At 35.7% G+C, this 24043-nt stretch overlaps 2 protein-coding genes across 3 annotated transcripts; one reads left to right on the plus strand and one right to left on the minus strand.

Moving 5' to 3' along the window:
• Nucleotides 1–250: 250 nt before the first annotated feature.
• Nucleotides 251–2387, minus strand: LOC137741627 (aluminum-activated malate transporter 13-like). The gene is made up of 6 exons (XM_068481323.1): nt 2090–2387; nt 1796–1942; nt 1225–1497; nt 1003–1118; nt 687–830; nt 251–574 (listed from the first exon to the last, which is right to left on the minus strand). Exons 1-6 carry the CDS (start codon nt 2385–2387, stop codon nt 251–253), a joined length of 1302 nt encoding a protein of 433 aa, XP_068337424.1.
• A 13760-nt stretch (nt 2388–16147) lies between these two features.
• Nucleotides 16148–23721, plus strand: LOC137742722 (transcription factor BHLH42-like). 2 transcript variants are annotated; one of them, XM_068482661.1, is made up of 7 exons: nt 16148–16713; nt 16823–17080; nt 19829–19925; nt 20165–20236; nt 20610–21171; nt 22291–23234; nt 23339–23721. In XM_068482661.1, the coding sequence occupies exons 1-7, from the start codon at nt 16604–16606 to the stop codon at nt 23423–23425; spliced, it is 2130 nt and encodes a 709-aa protein (XP_068338762.1). In that variant the 5' UTR covers nt 16148–16603; the 3' UTR covers nt 23426–23721. The 2 variants fall into 2 exon arrangements, with proteins under 2 accessions (XP_068338762.1, XP_068338764.1); XM_068482663.1 differs by having other exon boundaries at nt 16831–17080.
• The last annotated feature ends 322 nt before the right edge of the window (nt 23722–24043 follow it).

A 24043-nucleotide genomic window follows, 5' to 3' on the forward strand; every position in this document is an offset into this window, starting at 1 on the left:
ACAAAAGGTCAACTCTCCAACAATCTCAACCATCTATTATATGAAAATCTGTCATTGTTTCAGTTACACGGCTGATTAATATATATATATATATATATATATATATACACACGTAAATCTAGGTAGCTACGCATCCTCTCCAAAGTCCCATAATTTCAGAACATACATGGAGTTTTTTAGGCCAAAATTTGGAAAATGGTTATGTACCACAGTTAAGAATATTAAAGTATATATATAGACTTAGCTATAGCTATTTAGTATGAAAACCAGCAAGCTCTCCAAGTTCTTCAATCTCCCTTGCCAATTCTTCCACCTTTTCAACCATCTCTGCCAACAAGAAGACAAAGCTTGCAATTGCAAGTCCATCAACATTCTCTATTGGTCCAAACTTGGAAGGAGAAACAATGGAGCTCAGCTCTAGTCTCATTGACTTCAATTTGGGCACTATCACAGACTCCCGGTTGCATCTTCTCATCTTCACAAGGTTCTCTCCAACCTCTCTTAGGCTCCATGCAAGTGTCAACCCTACAGCTTCACAGGGTTCTTCGATCGACTGCCTCAGACTCGACGATGGCTAAAATCACACATAATTTGAACCAGCTTGAGAATTTTTCTTCGAAAGAAGATGAACCAAAATTAATTTAAGCAAATGCCAAAGAGTGCATGTTATATATGTATATATGTACCTGTCTAGGAGATTGAAGACAACCTTTGAGGGAAATGACAATGGTAGCTAGCTCTCGAAGGAGCTCTCCAACTTGCAGGTATTTTGTCCAGGGGTAGTTGAGACCAAACTTTCCATGCCATGGTTCCCACTTCGCAAAATTTGCCTGACATACATAATATATTATAGAACACTGTGAGCTCACTTTTTTGCTTATAATTTATACAAGAATAATATTATTTATTCATATTTGATGAACCACTATTTTTAATAAGAAGTGGATTACTATGCGGTACATACAACGCTCTCGATTAAATGTGCATGAAATAGTATTATACCAGTGTCTCATCCTTGGACTTGGAGTGCAACACCGACTTGCATCTACTAGAAATGGACCTAGGCTGGTCATCCTTTATATTTTCCTTGTCCAATCTGAAGTAATTCTCCAAGCATCCTGCAAATCAATTATGGGCGCACAATGGTTAATTTTTTACTTAATTAAATGGTTCATTCGTTTACTTTAATCACCAACACAAATTAATACATGCTTTAACTATTACCTTCAATTGAATCTGCAAGGAGTTGAAATTTATGAGCTGTGGAGTCATGAAGTTCATCACTAGCCCATGTTGGGAAGACTAGCAAGCTTATGAATATGCATACTGCAAATCCCATTCCGATCGTTGAAAGACGATTACGAGCTAATTCCAACACTTTTTCGGCACGTAAACCCGATACGATTACTAGATTGAAGGTCAGGATGAAGATCATGACTCCATAGTCATATCTTTTCTTGATACTTGGCACTAATCTAAAATATGTCACAGATATACCTGAAATATAATAAAATGTAAGATTTACGTAGTTACTAGTTTATCTTCTTTGCCCTCATTTTTTTTCTTATGCAATAAGATTTCTACCGTCCAAAATGTCATATATATATATATATATATATGATGACAATTCGTCATCAACTACCATTTAAAATCTATAGTAATGCACGTGGATAATGCGCCATGATCCTCTAGGTTAAGATGGAAGTTCCAAATTCTTTGGGGGCCAACTTTGTACAATATTAGACTACGCATTATAAAAGTTACGTCACGAAATTATAGCCGAGCACTATCTTACCGATGACAAACACCAAAGAACCGATAATCACGGCGTTGCCCTTGCCCATTCTACCAACTTCTCGAGCAAAAGTTGCCGCTGAACACCCCAATACACCTCCTAAAATTGTTCCGAATCCACGGTTTAAGCCCTTACTAAGTGTAGCACCTGAAAAAAGAAAAAAATTGTTACCATACTTAATTATTAAATGTACACAAAGTTAATTAAAACATGAATTAGTAACTTAATGACATTTTTTTTGTTGCATAAAGAAGAGCAAAACATTCCAAAGTAACCCGGAAAAGTAGAGCGAACCTGCATAAAACTCAAAAATGACGATGACGGTCATTATAGCCCACATGGCATTCTCTCCAACTTGCTCATAGAGAGGATCCAGAAGATAGAGAAGTGAAACCAAAACTAGGGCAACTCCAACCTTGATGCTGTGAAGCAGCTTTCTCATATCTTGCTTGCTTTTCTGATCAAGTACTCTAAGTGTAAGATTGGAAATAATTCCAAAAATAGAAAACTTCTGCCTCTCATCTTTGTCTTGAATATTTTTGGGACGAGCAAGCTCCCCATCTGCCGGAATAGTTATCACGGTTGAACCCATAAATCACTAATAAGAAATATTAATAGAAATATTCTGTTAGTTTTTTTTTCTTGTTTTAGCTAGACAAAATGACTCACTTTGTAGTTGTGAAATTTGGAAGGGAGATATCGTGTTTATATATACACGACTCTCCCTAGAAAAGTAGCCAAAGTGGGAACATATATTATATGGTACCTATTAACCTAAAGTGGACCTAGCTAGCAGGGGTGTTGCACTTCAATTTAAAGGCAGTGCCCTATAAATTTGTGACGTGCCTCAAAACCAACATTGACTGTACGTGCGCATTTATCAGAAGTAGGGTTTTGAACTCTTGAATGAAATTATTAAAATTATAGTCACCTTAGTGGAGCACGCTTGCAGGCACGAGAGTCCCTTCTATGCAATGTGCCAATGCCAATTCAGTATATAATATATATATATATATATATATATATATATATGGAGAATTGTCTTTTCGCAACAACATTTTTCTATGCGCAATATTGTGCCAATGCCGCAGATAAATTGTTATCGCATTTTCATCGTTGTGGTTGACCACCAAGCTTAGTGCTCACAACTTGCAAACATGCGAAGGTTTTCAGTGTCGCGTATCATGCAAGGTTGATCAACAAATCATTGATACATGTAGGCTTGATAATATACTTAATGTATTCAGAGTTAATTACATCCGTGAGCGAGTGACTGTTTTTTTTTTTTTTTTTGGATAAAATATATTCTTGTATGCATTTGTACAATAAAATACTTAAGAAAGGTTGGAATAAGAAAACGCGTGGCTGATCGTGTGATAAAGTATAATCGGATATCACAAATTAGGGGAGAAATAACCAATCAATTCTTCTTTAAAAAAGATGTCTGAAAACAAATAAAAAACAAATAAAAAAGGATATAAAATCTGGAATATCTTTTTTTTTTTTAATACATAGATATTTTTACACTAAGGGGAGGTGGGTTCAGTTAAGCCACACAATCGACAACTCAATTTGGTATCGAATTCGTCATCTATGAGATTCAAACCTATAGACATCTCACTTTCAAATAAAAAGAAATACCATCAAACCGTAATATTAAGTGACAAAAATCTGAAATATCTTAGATTTAAAAATGCTAAAAACGTACACTGACGCCTATTAAGTCACCCAGTGATGATCAAATAGAAAATGACACCACGTTTTACTCATAGTGGAGATGCCACGCTCTATTTTCTATGGTTCTTATAGCATTTTCTTGGTAAACATCTTTTTATGTTGGCCATAGACGATTTCGTTGGCTGTTACGTGATCATGTTGGCTAGCTTCTCCTAAGAAGATTTTGTTTTTGGAACAAATGATATTATCTATATTAAAGGGATGGGGAAGTGGGATAAGCTTTAAAATGGACTAACAATAATGTGGTTCAAATTCGCCTTCGGCAAGAATCGAACCTAAAATCTCTCACTTACAAGTAAAGAGGAATATTATTAAATCGTAGTACTAACCACTAGACCACAGTACTAAGTGACTTCTTCTAATATGATTTGTTTCCCTTCAAAATTAACAGAAAGTTGGGAACTATTTGTTGGAGAAAGTTAAGGTTCCACCATAAAACTAATTGGCAATATGGGGAATAACCCAACCTCTTAAAGTCATTCCAAGGTTTCTCCTTCACCAATGTGGAATAACCCAACCTCTTAAAGTCATTCCAAGGTTTCTCTTTCACCAATGTGAAACTCTTTTTACCTTCACAGCCTCACATGCCCCTTCACGTGTGGTGAATTTTCAAGCCAAACACATGGACAACACGAATTGGGTGACGTGGAGCACGTGTGGCCATTGAACTTCACACATGGGCCAACTTGCTCTGATATCCTGAAGAAAGTAGAGGTTTCACCATAAAACCAATTAGCAATACACGTGGACAACACAACTCAGATGATGTGAAACATGTGTGGCCGTTGAGCTCCGATGATGTGGAACACGTGTGGCCATTGAACTTTATACATGGGACAACCTACTCTGATACCATGAAAAAAAAGTTGAGGTTCTACTATACAATCGATTTGCAATATTGGGAATAGCCCAACCTCTTATAAGCCCTTGCAAGGTTTCCTTTTTCACCAATGTGGGACTCTTTTTACCTTCACATCCTCACATATGTTATAGTTTATATGTTTTTAGTTACATTGGTGGTTTTGAACTCTGTGGACATAGTCCACGTATATTCTACATTCTTCATATATGAAATCATATGAATTAAGAGTATTGAAGAACCATCAATCACTACGATTAATTTTCATAAAGGATGTTGTGCAATTGATAATTATATGTATACGTGGTGCATGACTCTGCACGCTTGTATTCTAAGAAAGAGGCAAGAAATGAGAAGCACAAACCAATAAATTGGGCTGAAAAAGAAAGGATGAACTAATGAAACTATGAATAAAAAGCTTAGAAATTAAATTAAGAAAGTAATGACCTAATTTTAGTTAGATAACATGAACATGACCTTATGCCTAAGCTTGACAGCATACATTTCAACTGTCAACAATTTGCCTACGTTGAGCTAGCCAGGAATTTTTTATTTCTGAATCTGTTCTTATACTTAATTACAGGATAAATTAGCATCATCCTGATCAAATTAATGCATATACAGATGTGCATGTACTCTTAATTCTTTTAAATGGATCTTTCAGTTAACAACCACCTGCGTAGGATAGAGCATCAATTAATAAACGTCACTAATTAAAATTTTGATTAAGCAACTGTAGACAAAAACGAAACAACTTCTTGAATCGCATGGACTGGATTCATAGAGCCACTCAGTCTCTCTTTGATTATAACTATAGTACTAGTACGAGTTCTAAACAAAGTTTCAAATCAAATTTTGTTAACTTGTTGGACCAGGGAACCTTACATTTTCTTGGCTAAAAATGGCAAGACAATGCGCCATACGTGGAGCTCTTCCATTAAAGATTTGACCTCCACCAAATTAATTAAAAATCTTTCTGTCGTCCAGCACTAAAGAAGAGTAATGAGTGAGGCAGGGAAGATGGGGTAAAATTTGTAAATGATCATGAGTCATGTGCATTTTTTTTCCTTTTTTTAGATTAGAGGGGTTTCGAATCCTAGATGTAGCATACTTATACTCATCATTCTACCCAGCCTCACAACTTAGCTTGCTTATACAAGGTCATTTGAATACACACTATCCTTCTTGTTGGAGAATAGAATCTCACATCGAAAATATAACAAAATGACTTGTATATGAGAAAATTCTACTCTTAGACCTGGTTTGGTACTGAGGTGATTCTGAAAAAAGCTGCTATCAAAAAAAGCTGGGAGCTGTTTTTGTGTTTGGTAAACATTCAGCTTCAGTTTTTTTTTACAGTTTTGGGTGAAAAAAGCCAAAAACAAGAAGCTGCAAAACCCAGCTTTGAAAAATCGGTTTTTTTCACATCTATTTTACATAAAAGTTTATCAAACACTATAATACTGTTTTTTTTTTTTTCCAAAAGCACTTTTACAAAAAAGTTTACCAAACACTCTGCTGTTTTTTTCACAGCCGCTTATTCTCACAGCATAGCAGAATCAGCTTTTTTTCAAAGCACAGCAATACCAAACCAGCCCTTAATATCATCGAGACTTTTTGTGATAAAAGCCTACCCATAGTAATTGGTGATCAAATTTACAGACAAAATTGATAATGTTGGTAGTGAATCATATGTTGGGCCTAAAAAATTTATACTCATATATACATATTTTTAACATCCAACCATATATTAGCACAATCAATTGACTAATGAACAAAAGGTAAAACCTAGATTTAGGTCTAATTAATTAAGTTTTGGAATAATAGACCATAGCACGATTGGCGCTCTTAATTTAAAACTACTTTTGTTGGAGAATTCGAATCTTGGTTGGAAAAATGATGCATGCACCTATCATCTTTGTTCAAGTACGATTAGTACCTTCCACAACAAAGCTCTATCTATGAGCTAATTGGACACGAATCCAACGCGGGGTTGAAAAATATTTACGAATGATGATGGTCACAACCACTAATGAAATTTAATTTAAGTGTCATACGTAAGACCATCCAAATATATAATTTAAGTTTTTCTTGTGATAGTTTTATTTTGTAATGTTGGTAGAGATTTCAAGTTTAAATTCCTCTTTTTATAGATATATAAAGAAAATTGAAGTCAGTGTTCCAAATTTGTCTTCAAATTAACAAGGAATATAGGCTATAGCTTCCAATCATCAAAGATTAATATATATGTTAAGTTTTGAACCTTGAGCACTATTTATAGGCATAAAAACATAACATGAACTGTTGTGAAGCAAAACATTAAGTAATACAAATCAGAACATATCTTCGTGTATACATCCTCGTGAATAATTAATTTATGGTGAATACATCTTTGTGTTTGTCGCTCTCATGTAATATAAGAATGTAAACCTCATAATATGTAAATTATTTGGAGTGAATATGAATCCCTAATCTTTTTTACATAGGGCATATTTCAGCCATGTACATTGTATACAACACAAAAAGAGCAAATGATGAGCAGCTAGAAAAGCTTATCAAACAGCAAGTTCGGGCTAGTTGCGGTGAATATTGTTTTCAAGGTTTTCGGTATCTGATTTGGCCTCATGATACATTTTCGGTGTTTAATTTTGATGTTTTAACAACGTTTAAAGGTTAGAATAGCTTTAAAGTTTTAGGAGTGTTTTCAAAACTTTTGTAATCTTGAATTAGTTTTTTTTTTCATTTGCATTTAGGATTTTTCCTATGACTACATAAACAACTTTAGGGTATTTTTTTCATTCATCTTTTATATTATTAATCAAATTTTGAAAACGTTTCTTAATTCTCTAATGTTCCAGAATACTATTCAAAAATGACCGTTCGGGACCCTTGAAATGAGTGGATAACCATAACTTACCACTATTTGTCTCCCTTTAAAAAAAATTAAAAAAAAAATGACCATTTGGGTTTGTTTTTTGGGAACTTTAACAAAAAGCTTATGGTACTGTTCATTTTAACAAAAAAAATCATATTTTTACACTAAAAAGTCAATTATAGTACTATTCACTTTACCTTTTATATTATTCTTATTGTTAAACTCAAAATTTTTAAGCTCTTTTCGTTAATTTTTCTTTATTTTTATATATAACTTCCGATGTGTCAGCAAAGCAATTAGGATTTGGGATAAATGATGAAGAGTTCAACTACTTTAAGAAGCTTTGGTAGCGACAGGGGACATATACCTAAACCTACCAACTTAACAATAGGCAAACAACTTTTTATCTTTTAAGTCCGTGCCACGGAAACCATCACCCGTACATTCGTTTGACTTGTATCACTGTATGTCAAACTCGTCTCTTTCTTTCGCCCTTTGTTCTGATTTCCTCTTACTTTTACATCGTTATTGGATGATGCACTATCATCGATAATCATCCACCTTATGGCCCACGCTCTCGGACTTAGAAAAGAAACAAATAAAGTTAACCTAAGGTTATTTCTAGTATGCACGCAGCGAGATTCTTGATCATTCAATTTTTTGTTAAAAATTCTTGAGTACACATCTAATAATATGTTACTCTAATGCATGTCATTCATCGGATGTATAGAATTTTCAATTTAAGCTCAAAAGGTTTCGTGTTAGGTAGAGATCCATCGTAGCACGATATTGTTCATTTTGAATTCGATCACGCTGAACTCGCTTAACTTCAGAGTTCCGATGAACTCCGAAGCCAGTGAGCTCCCAAAAGGTCTCGTGCTAGGTAGAGATGGGAATATACATATAAGGCTTACAGAATCATCATCCCTGGACGATGTGGGATCTTACAACGCCCCAACCAATGCATGGGCTTTATTTCAGGCCTCAAGGGAAGTATAATGGTGGTGGTAATTAAGGGAAAACATTTCAGGATTTGAGGAATTTACACAAGAACCCGCCGCACCCACCGTGCGGGTTTCTCATTTTTAAGGTCGAATTCCATCAAACTTTGGGTGGAATGAAAAGAGGGAAGGTCTTAAAGTGTTTCCCAAGTGGGTAGGTGGTTTGATTTGCCGGAAAATCAATAGAAAAGGCCCGAGAAGGGGCTACACGGGTCGGGTCCGAAGGTTATGCGGGTCGGCCCACCCCCCTTTTTTTTTCCTTTTCTTTTTCTTCTTCTCTCCTTTCCCCTCCTTTTTTTTCTTTCTGATTGGTCCTCCCCTTTTTCTCCTTTCTTCCTTCTCTCCTTTCTTATTCTTTACTTTTCATCCCAGTCGTCCATTTCTCCTATTGCTTTCATCCCAGCCACACACATGGCATAACTCTTTGCTCCAGATTTTCTGGAGCCTTCTAAAATAAAGTAAAATTACCAAAATATTTCTGACTTTAAACGTTAATAACTTTTTCGTTATAACTTCGTTTCACGAACGGTTTACGCCTACATGTTCGTGAGATTGAGTTCTATTCAAAAATATAAATTGTGACCTCAAAAGATCTACATATTTTAAATAATTAATCTCCAAACTTCAAACTTCGTAACTAACTTAATTTAAAACTAAATTCAAATAAATTAATATAAATTCTCGATTCTTTCCTCATATTCATAATTATGAATATCTAATTCATATATTTAAAAAAAATTTCCCACGTTATTACAGGTCTATGGATGCAAATGGGTCTTGTCCCCCACCGCTTTGACTCTTAGCTTCACGCTTCCCCCAGATCCGGGTTATGCCTTGCTCAAGGCCATTTCCCTGCCTCAGGGTATGGCGCGTGATCTGTGCTTGGAATTGCAGTTGTTGGTGGGTTGGAGCCACGTTTCGTCACCCTGCTTTGGTGTTCTGGACTTGTCGAAATCCCCGCTTGAATTAGAGCACAGCACCTCCATGGTGGTGCTGCTTTGGTTTGGGCACGCAAATATTGCGGTGGCTCTGTTTGGGCTTCTTGTCGGTGGTCACATTTGGAACCTTTGTCGCATGCGGTTCATTGTTTCTGCTCTGTTGGATTTGTGGATATGGCAACCAGACCCGTCTTGTGTTGTGGCACCGCTATGGTCCTTGCCTGAGGGTCCTATCTTTCCATCGTATGGTGTCCATTTTGTGGTTCCATTAGTTTATTTTAGCCTAGTTTAGTTTAGTTTTGAGCTAGTTTAGTCTAAGCTTAATTGTCTCACCTAGTGAGTGTTGTGGCTGCGCCACAACGATAGCTATATTTGGCTTTTGCTTTAAGCGTTGTATTATGTGGTCTCGTCTACTAATGATGACTTCATGGGGTCTCACTCACAAGATGACTTTATGTGACCGCACTATTTGGCGGCAACTATTTGCAATCACCTATACAAATCTGTTATATGTTGTTTCTATGACAAGTTTGTATGGGTGTTGTAGGAAGTTCTCGTACATGTGGTAGCTGCTTAGGGGTTTACCATTATTATCTCATTTGAGCAAATTAATCTCCAAATCTTTTTTTTTTATTATTTTTTTTATTTTTATTTTTTTTTTGTTACTAGAGGATTGTACCCAATTGATGCTTATGTATTGCTCTCGGTTGAGTAATGAAATACCAAATATTGTTGCTTGTCAAAAAAAACTATCTAACGCATTGAACTTATAAATAAAGGTTGATAATGTTGATTACGTACCAGATTAAAACTCCATTCACTATAAATTTTGAGTATGTTTATGCCTTTAATTTCTTTCGCCGTTGAAATTGTTTTTACGCCTTCTAAAAGATCATGAAGGCTTGAATAATGGACACAATGCTTTGTCTAACACCAAATCAGAAGCTTCAATCTAGTGCTTAAGAATCACACACGATGATGGTTAGGGAGATACTGAAATGCTTATGTGGGTTTTCCCTATCTTCAAAAGAGTGACTAGTAGCCGCCAGCTGATCTTTAAAAAAAAAAAAAACTACTTAATTTGATATGACCAAGTTACTTGTCGTCAAAACATTTTTCAGAATCATGGCCTAAAAGTGGAAGGTAAATAATTTTTCACGGTCCATTTATTTTTTAAAAGGTTTAACTGAGATAATGGGTTGGTACCAAATTCGTACCGAAAGATGAGCTCCTTATATACTTTTGGCTAAGGCAATATAAATTTCTAAATCATAATGATTGATGGTAGGAAACAATTAATCACTCGGTGATGAACATTATGAAAATGCAATAGTGGTCAAAATATATTATCATTATATAGCAAGTGGTCATTTTTCACAGTCATAGAAATATGTTGAGCTTTTGCATGACGGTGTAGATTTAAACCTCATTGTTAGCTAATCTAACAAAATCTATTAGTTGACAAAAAAAAATTATCATTACATAGATCATTCACACATCATATTCCAAACATAACGTTCCCCTCAACTTTATAGTTTAATTATTTTTTAGTTTATTTAATTAAAAAATTATTTGAATTAAAAGAAATTAAATCGTGATCGTATTCACTTACAAAAGTATGCATGAAAAAAAAATCACTTTGTATTAGAAAGAAAATAATGTTGTGAAACTAATTATAAAAGTGGGTGCAGAGAGGGGACGACAAAGAGAGAGAGAATGACTCATGTGTATGAGAATTGTGTCCTCATCCATTGACCTTGTACCTTTATTTATACTAATCATGATAAGCTCTTTTTCTTGCATTGCAAGTAATACAAACCTATGAAGATTTTATCTTCAAATGACATTCTTAATTAATAATACACAATCACATTCTTAATAAAAATTCTATTCACAATAAATAACATTTCTTAAATTATAACTAAATAATTTTCATAAACAACATTTAAAAAAAATAAAAAATTATAACTACTTATTGACATGATGATATGATGTTAGGTAGAGAAAGTGTGCATATCAGGAGTTTGCCAAATCACAAATAGTGATATAAGCAGTAACAGATATATTCATATCATATATTCCACCACAATTTTCAAGTGCATGTCACACATTTATGATAAATAGTGATATAAGCAGTAACAGATATATTCATATCATATATTCCACCACAACTTTCAAGTGCATGTCACACACTTATGATAAATAGTGATATAAGCAGTAACAGATATATTCATATCATATATTCCAAAACAACTTTCAAGTGCATGTCACACACTTATGATTAATCATTGATCCTACATTAATTATTTAAGAAAACCATATTTTCTAGTCCCAAAAGCATCACTAGTCTAGAAGCAACGTGACTCTTCCTAACTAAATACTATATGCAGCCTTAATTAACCCATTAACCATATCAGCCGTTTTTAATGTGTCAGGAACACGACCCAATATAGCAATTGTCATAATACAATTGATTTGAAGTTAAAAAAAAAAAAAAAATCTAATCAACTATATTATTACACTTGTGTACTAAGCCATGTTCTCAGCAGACTAAAAAAATCTTCCCAAAATTTGTGCGGGCCACAAAAGTTTGGTCGCGGTCTCCTTAAATTTATATATCAATATATGTAGGATAGGACATCAGATAGGAACAAGGTCGAAAAATTGTAATTAGAGGACATATTATAAGTGGAGAGTCCACTAATACCCCTCCTCCATTTCGGTGGAGTACTCGATCCTTTGCCTCCCCTCCACACAATGATATTATTTAAAATTATCTATATTTGTTTGTTTCTTGGAACGTTCACTTCTTTGTTTTTCTTTGAGACTTCTCGATGTTGAATTAATTGAACTATGTTACAGTCAATTGGCTACGTATGGAGATATGATTTAAGATCGTTGATTCTTGGAGAATTCATGTTTAATCTATAATAACATCTTCATAGGTGGAGTTAGAATTTCACCCCGAAGAGAAGAGGCGGAGGAGGGTGGAGGGCGGAGGGCGGAGGGCGGAGGAGGAATAGAGGAGGAGGGGGTGTGGTAAACGAGAAATCATCCTTAAAACATAAACCGAGAAAATAACTATATGATTTCCTTAAAACATAAAACGAGAAAATAACTATATTTAATCATGTATGAAAATTAGAGTTCCATCTCAAACCCTACTAATATTTTATTGAAAAATTCATATTTTTGTTCCTAATTTCATACAAGCAAAGAAATTTCGTAACAAAGTAAACACACTCTGTACTTTTTATGTTTTTAGGGATGGGCCACCTCCAGTTTGGCTTTGCCTCCGCTATCGAACATCGTCACATAAACAACACATAGAAAGAATGAAAGGAATATCTCATCGAGGTAATCGTATTTGCTTTGATAGGTATGCTTTTCAAGAATGGCGGCAAAAAAAGACACGAATTGCATGCCGTAATGGAAAAATATGGGTGCACATATTTTTAGACAAATTTGTTATAGTATGACCTACAGAAACATGTATGAGTTCAAAAAAGGATCTCCTCAATATTGGATAGCATGAACAATGTACCTTAACAAAGCTTAAAGTACTTAGTACAACGAGCATTTATGTAAAAGACCAAACAAAATAACATTGTATCACGTACTCGAACAAAGTTCTACGTCTCTCGAGCCCAGGTTTGACATGATTAAATAGTTTTTCGGGCCCGGACCAACAATAGTAAAGTTGGGCTTAGGACCGGCCATTAGTTCGGAGTCTTCAGAACTATATGCCTTGCTTGGCAATTGGGCAAATGTTAATTTGGCCCAGTTACATATAACCATTTCAATCTTCTCACTAAAAAGTTAGACCTCCTTTAAGGCTTTTCAGCCAAAATGGTTCATAAGATTTTCATAACACATAACTTTGGTCATTGAGATTTAAAATTAATAGAAGTAGTCCCTGTGATTGTCCACCATCCATTATTTTAGTCATTCCATTAAAAAACTCCTTTAAGTGGTCCCTAAGCTTTTTAACGGAATGATCAAAATTATGAATGGTGGACAATATCAGGGACCAAAGTTATGTGTTATACAAATCTCAAGAACCTAAATTATGTGTTTTGCAAATCTCAGGGACCAAAGTTATGTGTTATACCCTAACAGAGCTTTTTAACGGAATGACTAAAATAATAGATGATAGACAATCTCAGAGACCACTTCTATTAATTTTAAATCTCAAGAACCAAAATGATGTGTTATGCAAATCTCAGAGACCATTTGACTAAAAAACCCCTCCATTAATTTATGGTACAAAACTAATATAGAATACTATATGGTGTGAATTAAGACATATGGTGGTGGAGGAGTGGAAGTACAAGACAATACTAACAACCCGTTTTGGAGGGAGATTCTAGCGACCTCACGTGGATCATCTCAGCTCTCTTTCTTATCATGTAATGATGTTTGATGATCAAACTTGTCTACTTTCTAAATTACCATTTAAAAACAAATCATAAACAGTTTAGTGAAAAACATGGTAAATTTGTCGATTTATTGGATAACCATTAGATAAATAAACGATTTTAGATTCAGTTAATGTTTGCTTGGATGATATTAAATGGTGAATTGGAAAATAGACAACACTTGATTTAATATGACCCTTCATGGACCACGCCTATTATAAAATGAAAACTAATGAAAAAAACTTGAAAAGTTCCCTATTATAAATCTTGCCCAAGCCAACTGCTACAGAAATGCATTGATTAGTACTCCTAGTTCAAGGAGAATGTTTCAGTATGTCCAGAACACGAAGCGGAAGTCATTATACAATTAGAAGAATAATTTTTTCAAGTGTCCCTCAATTTATATAATGATATGTGATGTTCTGCCTTGTATTTCCAGCATACTAAAAAATCTCTCTGATTCAAGTACATGTCATAGAGACATGATATTTGAACGGCTACCAATCTGCGAGAAATTGAGACTTGCAATAAAGACGCATGCACTTGTGGTTCTTAATTAACCATGCATGCCCTTGAAAATAACATATACCAAATTTTGAGAGATTCATGTCTCAAGAACAACCACAGAGAGTGTATTGTTAGAAGGGTAATACACATACTCTTAGCCTCTGTTTAACTCACTGTTGCAAGTGCTCTCACTCGCCACTTTCCAACATGGAGGGCTTGTCGTTCCTCCGGAGAACCAAAACAAGCCCGAAGGGCCGGTAGGTAGACCATATCATAAAAATGGAACGAGATTTGCATTAGCTGCTGCTTGTTGATGAAGTTAATTCCCAGGCCTATGATCACAGAGTGACACAGAACCTGGAAAATTGTTTAAGCTAATACCCTGAATACTAGCAAATGCAATATGACATAGGCAGGTTGGAGCTCTTTCTCCAAGTAATGTCCGTGGTGTTTTGGATAAAGAAATATTAGTTTCTCTTGGGATCTTGGTAAGTTTTGCAAAGCTTCTATAATTCTGGTTCTTTGGCATCCTCCTCGGTGTCCTAGGATCAAAGTAAATACAAAAGTGCTTGCTAAGGGTATCTCATCAGGTTATGCAGCTTAAAGTGTTTTCCGTGACTAATGCGGATTGTGGGGTGATTTATTGGTGATTTCTTCCAGAGCATGGTTAATCATGTTGTCATCCTTGTTTTTAAGTTGGCTCAACCGCATGCTTAGCCAAATATTTGTCTTGAAAGTGGACTCTTCCGGTGTGATTCTTTGTTTTGTTTATGGCTCTTTTTCTCCTCCTTGGTCGCTTCAGCCTCATTGCAAAACTTGTCTTTCCCTATTGTAACACATGGTCTTTTGTTGTTCACATATACTTCGAGAAAGCAATATATGCTTGCTGACAAAAAAAGGAAAACAAAAAAAGAGACAACTTAATAATGTTTAAATAAAAACAAAGTACAAATATAACATAAATAAAATCTCAATCAAATTGAAAAAAAATATAGAAGTACTAGACACACTGATTATGTTAACTAGCTAGGATTTCCCTTTTTATAAAATTAAATTAAAGACAACGACCTGGGAAAGAAAAAACAAAACCCTAGTGACTAATGTCTTGAATTTGACTAATGTGTTGAATTTCACCGGATTAATTAGTTGGAGTTTATATATATAGATAGGAAGGAAAGAGAAAACTAAAATAGGAAAATAGCAATTTCTCTCTTGTATCTTTATGTGGTGACATTTCTAATTCTAAAAAAGTCTTACTTCAGGATCAATTTTGCTTTTAGAATTTTAGTGTATTTAAAATATAGTCACATAATCTCCTTATATAATGACACGATTTATTTTTTATGAATATATATACTTCATAAACAAGATATATTAATTATATTATTCATTTTGATTATAATACGTGAAATGATATATTACGTAACGTTTCAAAGCTTATAAAAATTTCTTGCGACTTTGGAATGAAACTTTAGTATGCCATGTACGTAACACATTTTGACAAGTGGATGTGGAAATATTGGTAGCTTCAACTTTCACATGCATATTCTAAACTGAAATAACTCCAACGCCCAGTCTTTGGCCACCTACTCCCTTCTCTCTCCTCTGATCACATTAAAAAAGGTCCACTCAATTTTGCAATCATATGAAGTCACGCGCGCAGGCTCAGCACAACTAACAAATTCAGGAGAAGCAGGCACAGCATGACTCAGTACTGTCTGGTAGACCGACCAGTCAAAACCCCCCACAACATCGCCAAACCCTTTTTCACTCATGCTCTAACTCTTCCCATCAACCATATCCAACGACCCTTCGTATTTCCACTGAATTTTTAACATCATCGCCTTGTTTACAAAAGAAAACAACTTATATAACACAGTTATATTTTTGTACTGATAACAAACGTTAAGTAGAGAAAAATTTACATAAATCCTTGTATGGTCTTAGCTAATAATATGCTTGTGCGATATAACTCCTTAAAAAAGATAAGGGCCGATGGCATTTCTTGGGATGCAACTAACGTATCTTCCTCAAAGTAATCATCTACCGCTTTTCACTCTTCTTCTTAACTCCTCTCTCTCTCTCTCTCTCTCTCACCTGCAGGTCTGCTTTAATATTCTCCTCACCTTCTCTTCTCTCCTTTAAGTCCTTCAACTTTCTCTTTCCCCTTTCTGTATGTACTCATCATATGTTAGTTTCAAACATCAAAGCTGTTTGATCATTACCTAGCTCTGCAAATCCACCTCCTCCTTTCTGCTGCCTTCTCACTTACCAATCAAACCCAAATCCCCAAAAGTACAACTCCTTTATTCTTCTTCTCTCTTAATCCTTAATTTTTGCTTAATCTAGATGTTATTTCAGAGGGAGAGTTAGGGAAAAAAAGGTAGCTAACTTAAGCTCAACTCTCTCTCTCTCTCTCTCTCTCTCTCTAATTAAGATTAGTAGAGGTCGAGAGAAGGTCAGGTGACCAAAAATGGCTGCACCGCCGCCAAGCAGCAGCCGCCTCCGTGGTATGTTGCAGGCCTCAGTCCAATATGTCCAATGGACTTACAGTCTCTTCTGGCAAATCTGTCCCCAACAAGGGTACGTCTACCTAACCCAGATGCCATACCATACCTTCAATTTCATTTCATTTCATTTCAAGTCACTAATTCTTCAAGAAGATTCATTAATAAATTGTAATATACATCAGGATCTTAGTATGGTCAGATGGGTACTATAATGGAGCCATCAAGACGAGGAAGACGGTGCAACCAATGGAAGTGAGTGCCGAGGAGGCATCTCTCCAGAGGAGCCAGCAACTCAGAGAACTCTACGACTCTTTGTCCGCTGGAGAGACAAACCAGCCCCCAGCACGCCGCCCTTGCGCTTCCTTGTCCCCGGAGGACTTAACCGAATCCGAATGGTTCTACTTGATGTGTGTCTCATTCTCCTTTCCCCCCGGCGTCGGGTAAGCAAATAATAGCACTTCATCAATTATGCTTCTGTTTAATTACTTGGCTTGCATTGATTTCCATGCTCTCCTCCTTCCCTGCAAGCTTCTTTAATTTTCAATAATCCCATGGCAAATATTATTGCCTTTGTGGTGTAAGTTTAATGCAGACTCTGCAACTATTACTAGGAAAAAAAAAAAAAAACTATGGTACTGTGAATATTCAACGCTTTTATTAATTGTTTCACACTGCTGTTATGTCGCATACATAAAAAGTAAAATTTAGTTAAAATATTTCCTTGATTTACACGATATAATGAAAAACCCTACCAATGTTGCTATTATTAACTCACATTGGTTTTATCCTCATCTTCTTTCATTCCCAAAAGCTTAAGATATAACTCGAGCATTGTGATTAGGGATGAAAGTAAATTTACTATTTTGATGTGCGGATAACAACTCTGTATACACTTTCCTCTAACACATACATAATACATATTTAGAGGTATTGTCGATCAGTATTAACAACTACCGCAAATAAATCTTCGATTATCTAAAAAGGGCTCACTTTCCGGTATCATACGTATTGTGGTTGATGGATTTAATAATTGGTATAGTTGCATGAGTACAAACACTGGCCTGCGTATTGAGCCTCCCATCTAACATTTCAACATTTTTGGTTGATACTTGCCGATGACATTTATGATATATGACAAATACTCATAAATTTGCTTTCTATATATAGACTATAGGGCACTATGTAAGTGTGTAATCAGGCAATGAGACAAGTGTGGTAAATGTGGGTGAGCCAAAATGTCCGGAACTGTATTTCTTCAAAAGATGAAAAATTATTTAGCTACACGAGTAAGGCTGTGGGTAGGTGCGAAAGAGTGCATCTTGGCACATGGGGTTCTCCGGAGAGAAAGTATCATCACTTCCAATACATTAAGTCACTGACAACAACACCACCATCCTCCAATGTCTGTCAGTCTAGAACTTTGCAAGCCCAAACAAGTTCTTTATAACAGAAGTACCCTGTTGTTAGTTTGGTGATGTATTGTTTGTTTGTTCTTGCTTTGTCTCTTTGTGTACATGTGTCATACGTATAAACTGTATACATACAGATATAAATGATATGTCTGTTCTTCTAGTCAATTTTTGATAATACATGATATGTATAAGAGTCCCTCCCTGTCAAAACCGCTAAACCTTAAAGTAAAACGAAATTCTTGTTAAAGAAGTTGCTTCTATATATACAAGTGGTGCTTTCCACACACATCTTTTTACCTCTCGTACATCCTTGTTATTTTTTATCTTTTGATATTCTTCAATTCGTTCGATCCACAGCCAAAATTTAAGAGGAGTGTGTAGAAAGTAAAAAAATGTGTGAATATCACCATCCTATATATAGTTTGTGCTAATTAACCAAACTTTAATTTTATTGATGTTGTTTTGTGTTTGTTATGTGAATAAAGCATTTGATCATTGTGATATTCTTCTTGCTTTTTTATATAACTACACTACTTATGGAATTCTAGTCTGTTGAGGAGTTAATGAAGGGCAGTTTGCATAGGTACATTTGTTAAATTTTTTACAATTTGAGATCGGAAACTACTTAATTTAGAAACTGGTGGGGGAATATAATCTGGGACTCTGCAAAGAGATTTGGCAATTTATAGATGGAGTGAAATTAATTCTATATAAATTAATTTTTTTGACCATCTAGCTAGTTAGCTGGAGAGAGATTTTTCAATTTGCCGGACACACGGCTCAATAAACCAAGTGTAATAATATAATTAGTTGAAAATTTGAAGAAAAAAAAATTCAACTAATTGTATTATGACACTTGGTATACAAGGTTGTGTTCCAGCACATTGAAAACTTTCTCCATACTCTCATCACTATATTATTCACCTGCTTCCATGGAATGGAAGCTACTAGTTTGGGATAACATACAACCAAATGTGTTCATCAATGCCAGCACACAGCTAAAAGTCTCTCTCTGTGTGGAGTAGGTCAAATAATGTATCGGCCGGGCCCGTACTGTTATGCCCCTTCTTAAACTCCACTGGATGTAAAACAACATGCTTTTTCAAAAAATGAGTTAAATTATATATAGATATAATGTAATTACTGCAGCTCTCTAGTTCTAGGTCATGAGCTTTAGAGATGCCTTTCGGCACCCACCACATGCAGTAGCACTCGACTTAGTTTGCTTGTACATGTCGGCATTTCTATCATTTAAATGGTCAAGATCCATAAAATAGCTAAAACCCCTATTAAATAATTAAAAGTGTTTATTATAATGTTCGACGGAAAAGGTTAGAAACACTTATGAGTTAGAAAAGCAATCGATGGTGCTTTTTATGAGCAGATGCTTCATTGAAAATAGCACTTCAAATACTTTTAAAAAAGTACCTAGGATTTTATTAAAACATTCAATGTGTTTGTAATAGAAGTTCTTCCAATCGAGTCCCAATCAGAAGTGGCCATGAGCATAAGTGATGTTCAGGAAAAACATTTCCAAACAAGATCTAAACCTAGCAGCACCATGCATCCCACGTCCTATATATATATATATATATATATATATATATATATATATATATAGTCTGTCCATTTATTTGCACAATTATATGTGTAACTTCCTTTTCATCTCTCAAAGCTTTGTGTGAGCATATATAGCTAGCTTTATACTACATGATCATGATAGGATAATAATTAAAAGAATGATTAAGAAAGATTTTGATATGTGTGCGAACGTAGGTTGCCAGGGAAAGCATACGCAAGGAGGCAGCATGTATGGCTCACCGGTGCAAACGAGGTCGATAGCAAAACCTTTTCCAGAGCTATTTTGGCAAAGGTACCATCTATACACTAAACAAAGCCAACCTCTATCTTCCTTTGTGCAGCTTTATAAATACAACAATGCTCTGTAAAAAAATATCAAATTCGATTATTGTAAATTAAAGTAGTTTAGGATGCCGTGCTTGAAAATGAAAACTAAGTACCATAATGCTGCCTTTCCATATAGGTTTTATTGAGATTATGTTTTCACGTATTATGCATTACTAAATTGTATTTCTTTGCATGATTCTACAGAGTGCTCGTATACAGACCGTAGTGTGCATTCCTCTTCTAGATGGCGTCGTAGAATTTGGCACCACAGAGAGGGTACGTAACACTTTTCGTTTTGGTCATATTAAAAGGTGGGGTAATGTCAAAGAAACTAAATTGTAGACAAAAAATTTATAAACTAAATTACTTGAAAATTAATAATTATTACTATATTTAGGGAAAATTTGAAATAGGTTCAATTTTATAGACTACCTTTTGAAATGTGTTTAATTTTGAGTGACTTTGAACCCATATCAAAAAACCCATATTTAACTGCTTATTTTTTATTAGTAACATCATTTAGATTACAAATTTTATATACAAATTTTATCTTCCTGCCATTTGCCCTACCATTAGTCTAAGGTCAATTATTTATGCATGTTTAATTTGTATTAATTATTGTATTATTGTACGTATTAATTTAATGTAGGTTCCAGAAGACCACGCCTTAGTCGAACACGTCAAAACCTTCTTCGTTGACCACCACCACCCTCCGCCACCAAAACCCGCCCTCTCCGAGCACTCCACATCCAACCCCGCCACCTCATCCGATCACCCACATTTCCACTCTCCGCACCTTCTCCAGACCATGTGCACCAACCCTCCTCTCAACGCCGCCCAAGAAGACGAAGAGGACGAAGAAGAAGATGATAATCAGGAGGAGGACGACGGAGGAGACGAGTCCGACTCCGAAGCCGAAACGGGTCGCAATGGTGGAGCCGTTGTTCCCGCCGCAAACCCTCCTCAGGTTTTGGCCGCGGTAGCCGAGCCAAGCGAGCTCATGCAACTCGAGATGTCCGAAGACATCCGGCTGGGCTCCCCGGACGATGCCTCAAATAACTTGGACTCTGATTTCCACTTGTTAGCTGTGAGTCAGTCTAGGAACCCAGCGGATCAGCAGAGACAAGCTGACTCGTATCGAGCCGAGTCGACCAGGCGGTGTCCGTCAGTACAAGAGCCGCTGAGCAGTGGCCTTCAACCGCCGCACACAGGTACTACAAAACTTGGTTATTAATTGGTATACTCTTCTTTTGTTTTGATTTTTTTTTCAATTCTTAATCTTATAAATTAAAAATTAAAATCAATAATATTATCTGATATTGGTTTCCTTAAAAATGCGAGTTAGATTTGTGATTATACAATATGGTTTCATAACTTCAAGGTTTCTATGCACATGGCCATGCCCCTTTTATTTATACACCGTCAAATTTACATACATTTACAGTGTTCATTCTAAATACATATTTATTTTAAAATATATAAATACCTAAACGAAACACCATTAAATTATGTTATTACGTTTTTTTTTTTTTTTGTTAATATAGTAAATTAAACATATCAATCTCATGATACATATCCTATTGTATACAGTAAATAAACAATAATATTATTTAGCCGTATTGAGAGGAGAAATTTTAAGTAGACTCACTCAAGATGAGATTCTCTATCACTTTATAATTTAACATTAATTCTCGTATCGATATTATAAAATATTATATTAAAAATATAAATTAACAAAAAATTTACGAAAAATTCTAACTCTTCTTGGCATATGTCTTCAGAGAAATTAATGTCTCCTAACTTGTAGTCTCGCAGTTGTCATATCAACATGTACATTTTTTCCTTCTTGAAATTAGCAAGGCAGACTATTATTTGCTTATTTTTGCTTTGGTGTAAACTACAACGTAGGGTTTCTTTTCTTATTACTTGGAGTTGGAGATAGGTCAACTTCTCAAACGTGTAGGTCCTGCTTTTCCCGTCCAAAACTGAGCTTTCCACTTGCTGCAGCGATCCCTGAAAACATCTTCGCTTCTCGGGATTCTACTACATGGTTTGAAAAAGATAAAACCCTAATTCAAAAGTAGAACCTGCATGCGTGATTTTTCTAGCCACGTGAAAAACCTGGCCAATTTGTTCGTTAGATTTCATATTATATTTTGATGATTAGCTAATTTTCCACCAACCTTCGTAAAGTTCAATGCTAATTGTTGAATTAAGTACTTCTTGATTAAGCTTTTAACCTAATCATTATTATAATTCGTAACTAATTGTTAGTTAGTATTTTCTTGACAAAATTATTGCAACCTAATTTGTTTGGTGTGTTTATGCAGGACCCCTAGCTTTAGAGGAGTTGACACATGATGACGACACACATTATTCGGAGACGGTCTCCACCATACTGCAGGGACAAGCGACTCGGTGGATGGATTCATCGTCCACCAACTACACAGCTTGCTTGACTCAGTCGGCTTTCGCCAAGTGGTCGAGCCGGGTTGATCACCACTTTCTCATGCCGGTTGAGGGCACGTCTCAATGGCTCTTGAAATATATTTTATTCAGTGTACCGTTCCTCCACTCAAAATATCGCGACGAAAACTCGCCAAAATCTCAAGAGGGCGAAGGCTCGACGCGGTTGAGGAAAGGGACCCCACAAGACGAGCTCAGTGCCAATCATGTGTTAGCGGAACGACGTCGTAGAGAGAAGCTTAATGAGAGGTTTATTATACTAAGGTCCCTAGTGCCTTTTGTGACAAAAATGGACAAGGCTTCGATATTAGGGGACACAATCGAGTATGTGAAGCAACTGCGTAACAAAATTCAGGATCTCGAGGCACGTAACATGCTGATGGAGGAAGATCAACGATCGAGATCATCCGGGGAAATGCAAAGGTCCAGTAGTTGTAAAGAGTTGCGAAGTGGGCTCACGGTAGTGGAGCGGACCCAAGGAGGTCCACCGGGGTCCGATAAAAGGAAGTTGAGGATTGTGGAGGGAAGCGGCGGTGTCGCCATTGGTAAGGCTAAAGTAATGGAGGACTCACCGCCTCCACCGCCCCCGCCACCACCTCAGCCAGAACCTTCACCGACACCTATGGTGACGGGGACTTCTCTAGAGGTGTCGATAATCGAGAGTGATGGGCTGTTGGAGCTCCAATGCCCGTATAGAGAAGGGTTATTGCTTGATGTGATGCAAACACTTAGGGAGCTAAGAATTGAGACCACGGTGGTCCAGTCCTCATTGAATAACGGATTCTTCGTAGCTGAACTAAGAGCCAAGGTACGTAATTTAGATAGTTTATCACCATGCATATTCGTTAATTTGTATTAGTTAATGAGATTTTTTTTCTGATTTTTTTTACATTTTGAATTATTTTTTATCAGGTGAAGGATAACGTGAGTGGCAAGAAAGTAAGTATTACGGAAGTGAAGAGGGTGATAAATCAAATTATACCCCAATCTGACTCTTAATATGTTATTAGTTGTGGCGAAATCTGCAGGACCATTTAGGGTTTGTGTACGTAAATATAGAATTTCGAAGGGGGAAAATGTGGAAAACAAAATAATTCTGATTCCATATTTCCAAGTAGCTCTAGGTAGCAAGCATCATCAGTACTACTTGCTGTACATTGTGCTGTATTAAGTAGAACATTTTTTTCTTCTTTTTTCTAATTTGTGTTTATTGTTTATTCCCTTGTATTGTAATCTAACAGTGTATTGTTTCCGAGACATTCAGCATAATCTAAAACAAGAGCTCCAAAATCATTCTATCTTTCATGTTTTGTTGTCGTTGCGAAGTCCTTTGAATTACATTCGTTGTCAAATTATAGTCATCTTATGCATTAAATGTGTATAATTCGTTGCCAAAGTTGGTTAAGAACACTTTCCCTTGCATTCAAGGTCCCAATTTGAATTCCCCTTCTAATCAAATGATCTAAAACCGAAGCTATTACTAGCACTCAAAAAATATCATTCTACATCTTTCCAAGAACATCATTACACGATGAGTGAATGATTGTCCTGGAGTGCCGATGATAGCATCCTACAAATATCCGTAAGTTATGCAAAAAGGAAATTCATTAGGAAACC

The sequence above is a fragment of the Pyrus communis genome, chromosome 8 (genome assembly GCF_963583255.1).
Source record: "Pyrus communis chromosome 8, drPyrComm1.1, whole genome shotgun sequence".
Taxonomy (NCBI): domain Eukaryota; kingdom Viridiplantae; phylum Streptophyta; class Magnoliopsida; order Rosales; family Rosaceae; genus Pyrus; species Pyrus communis.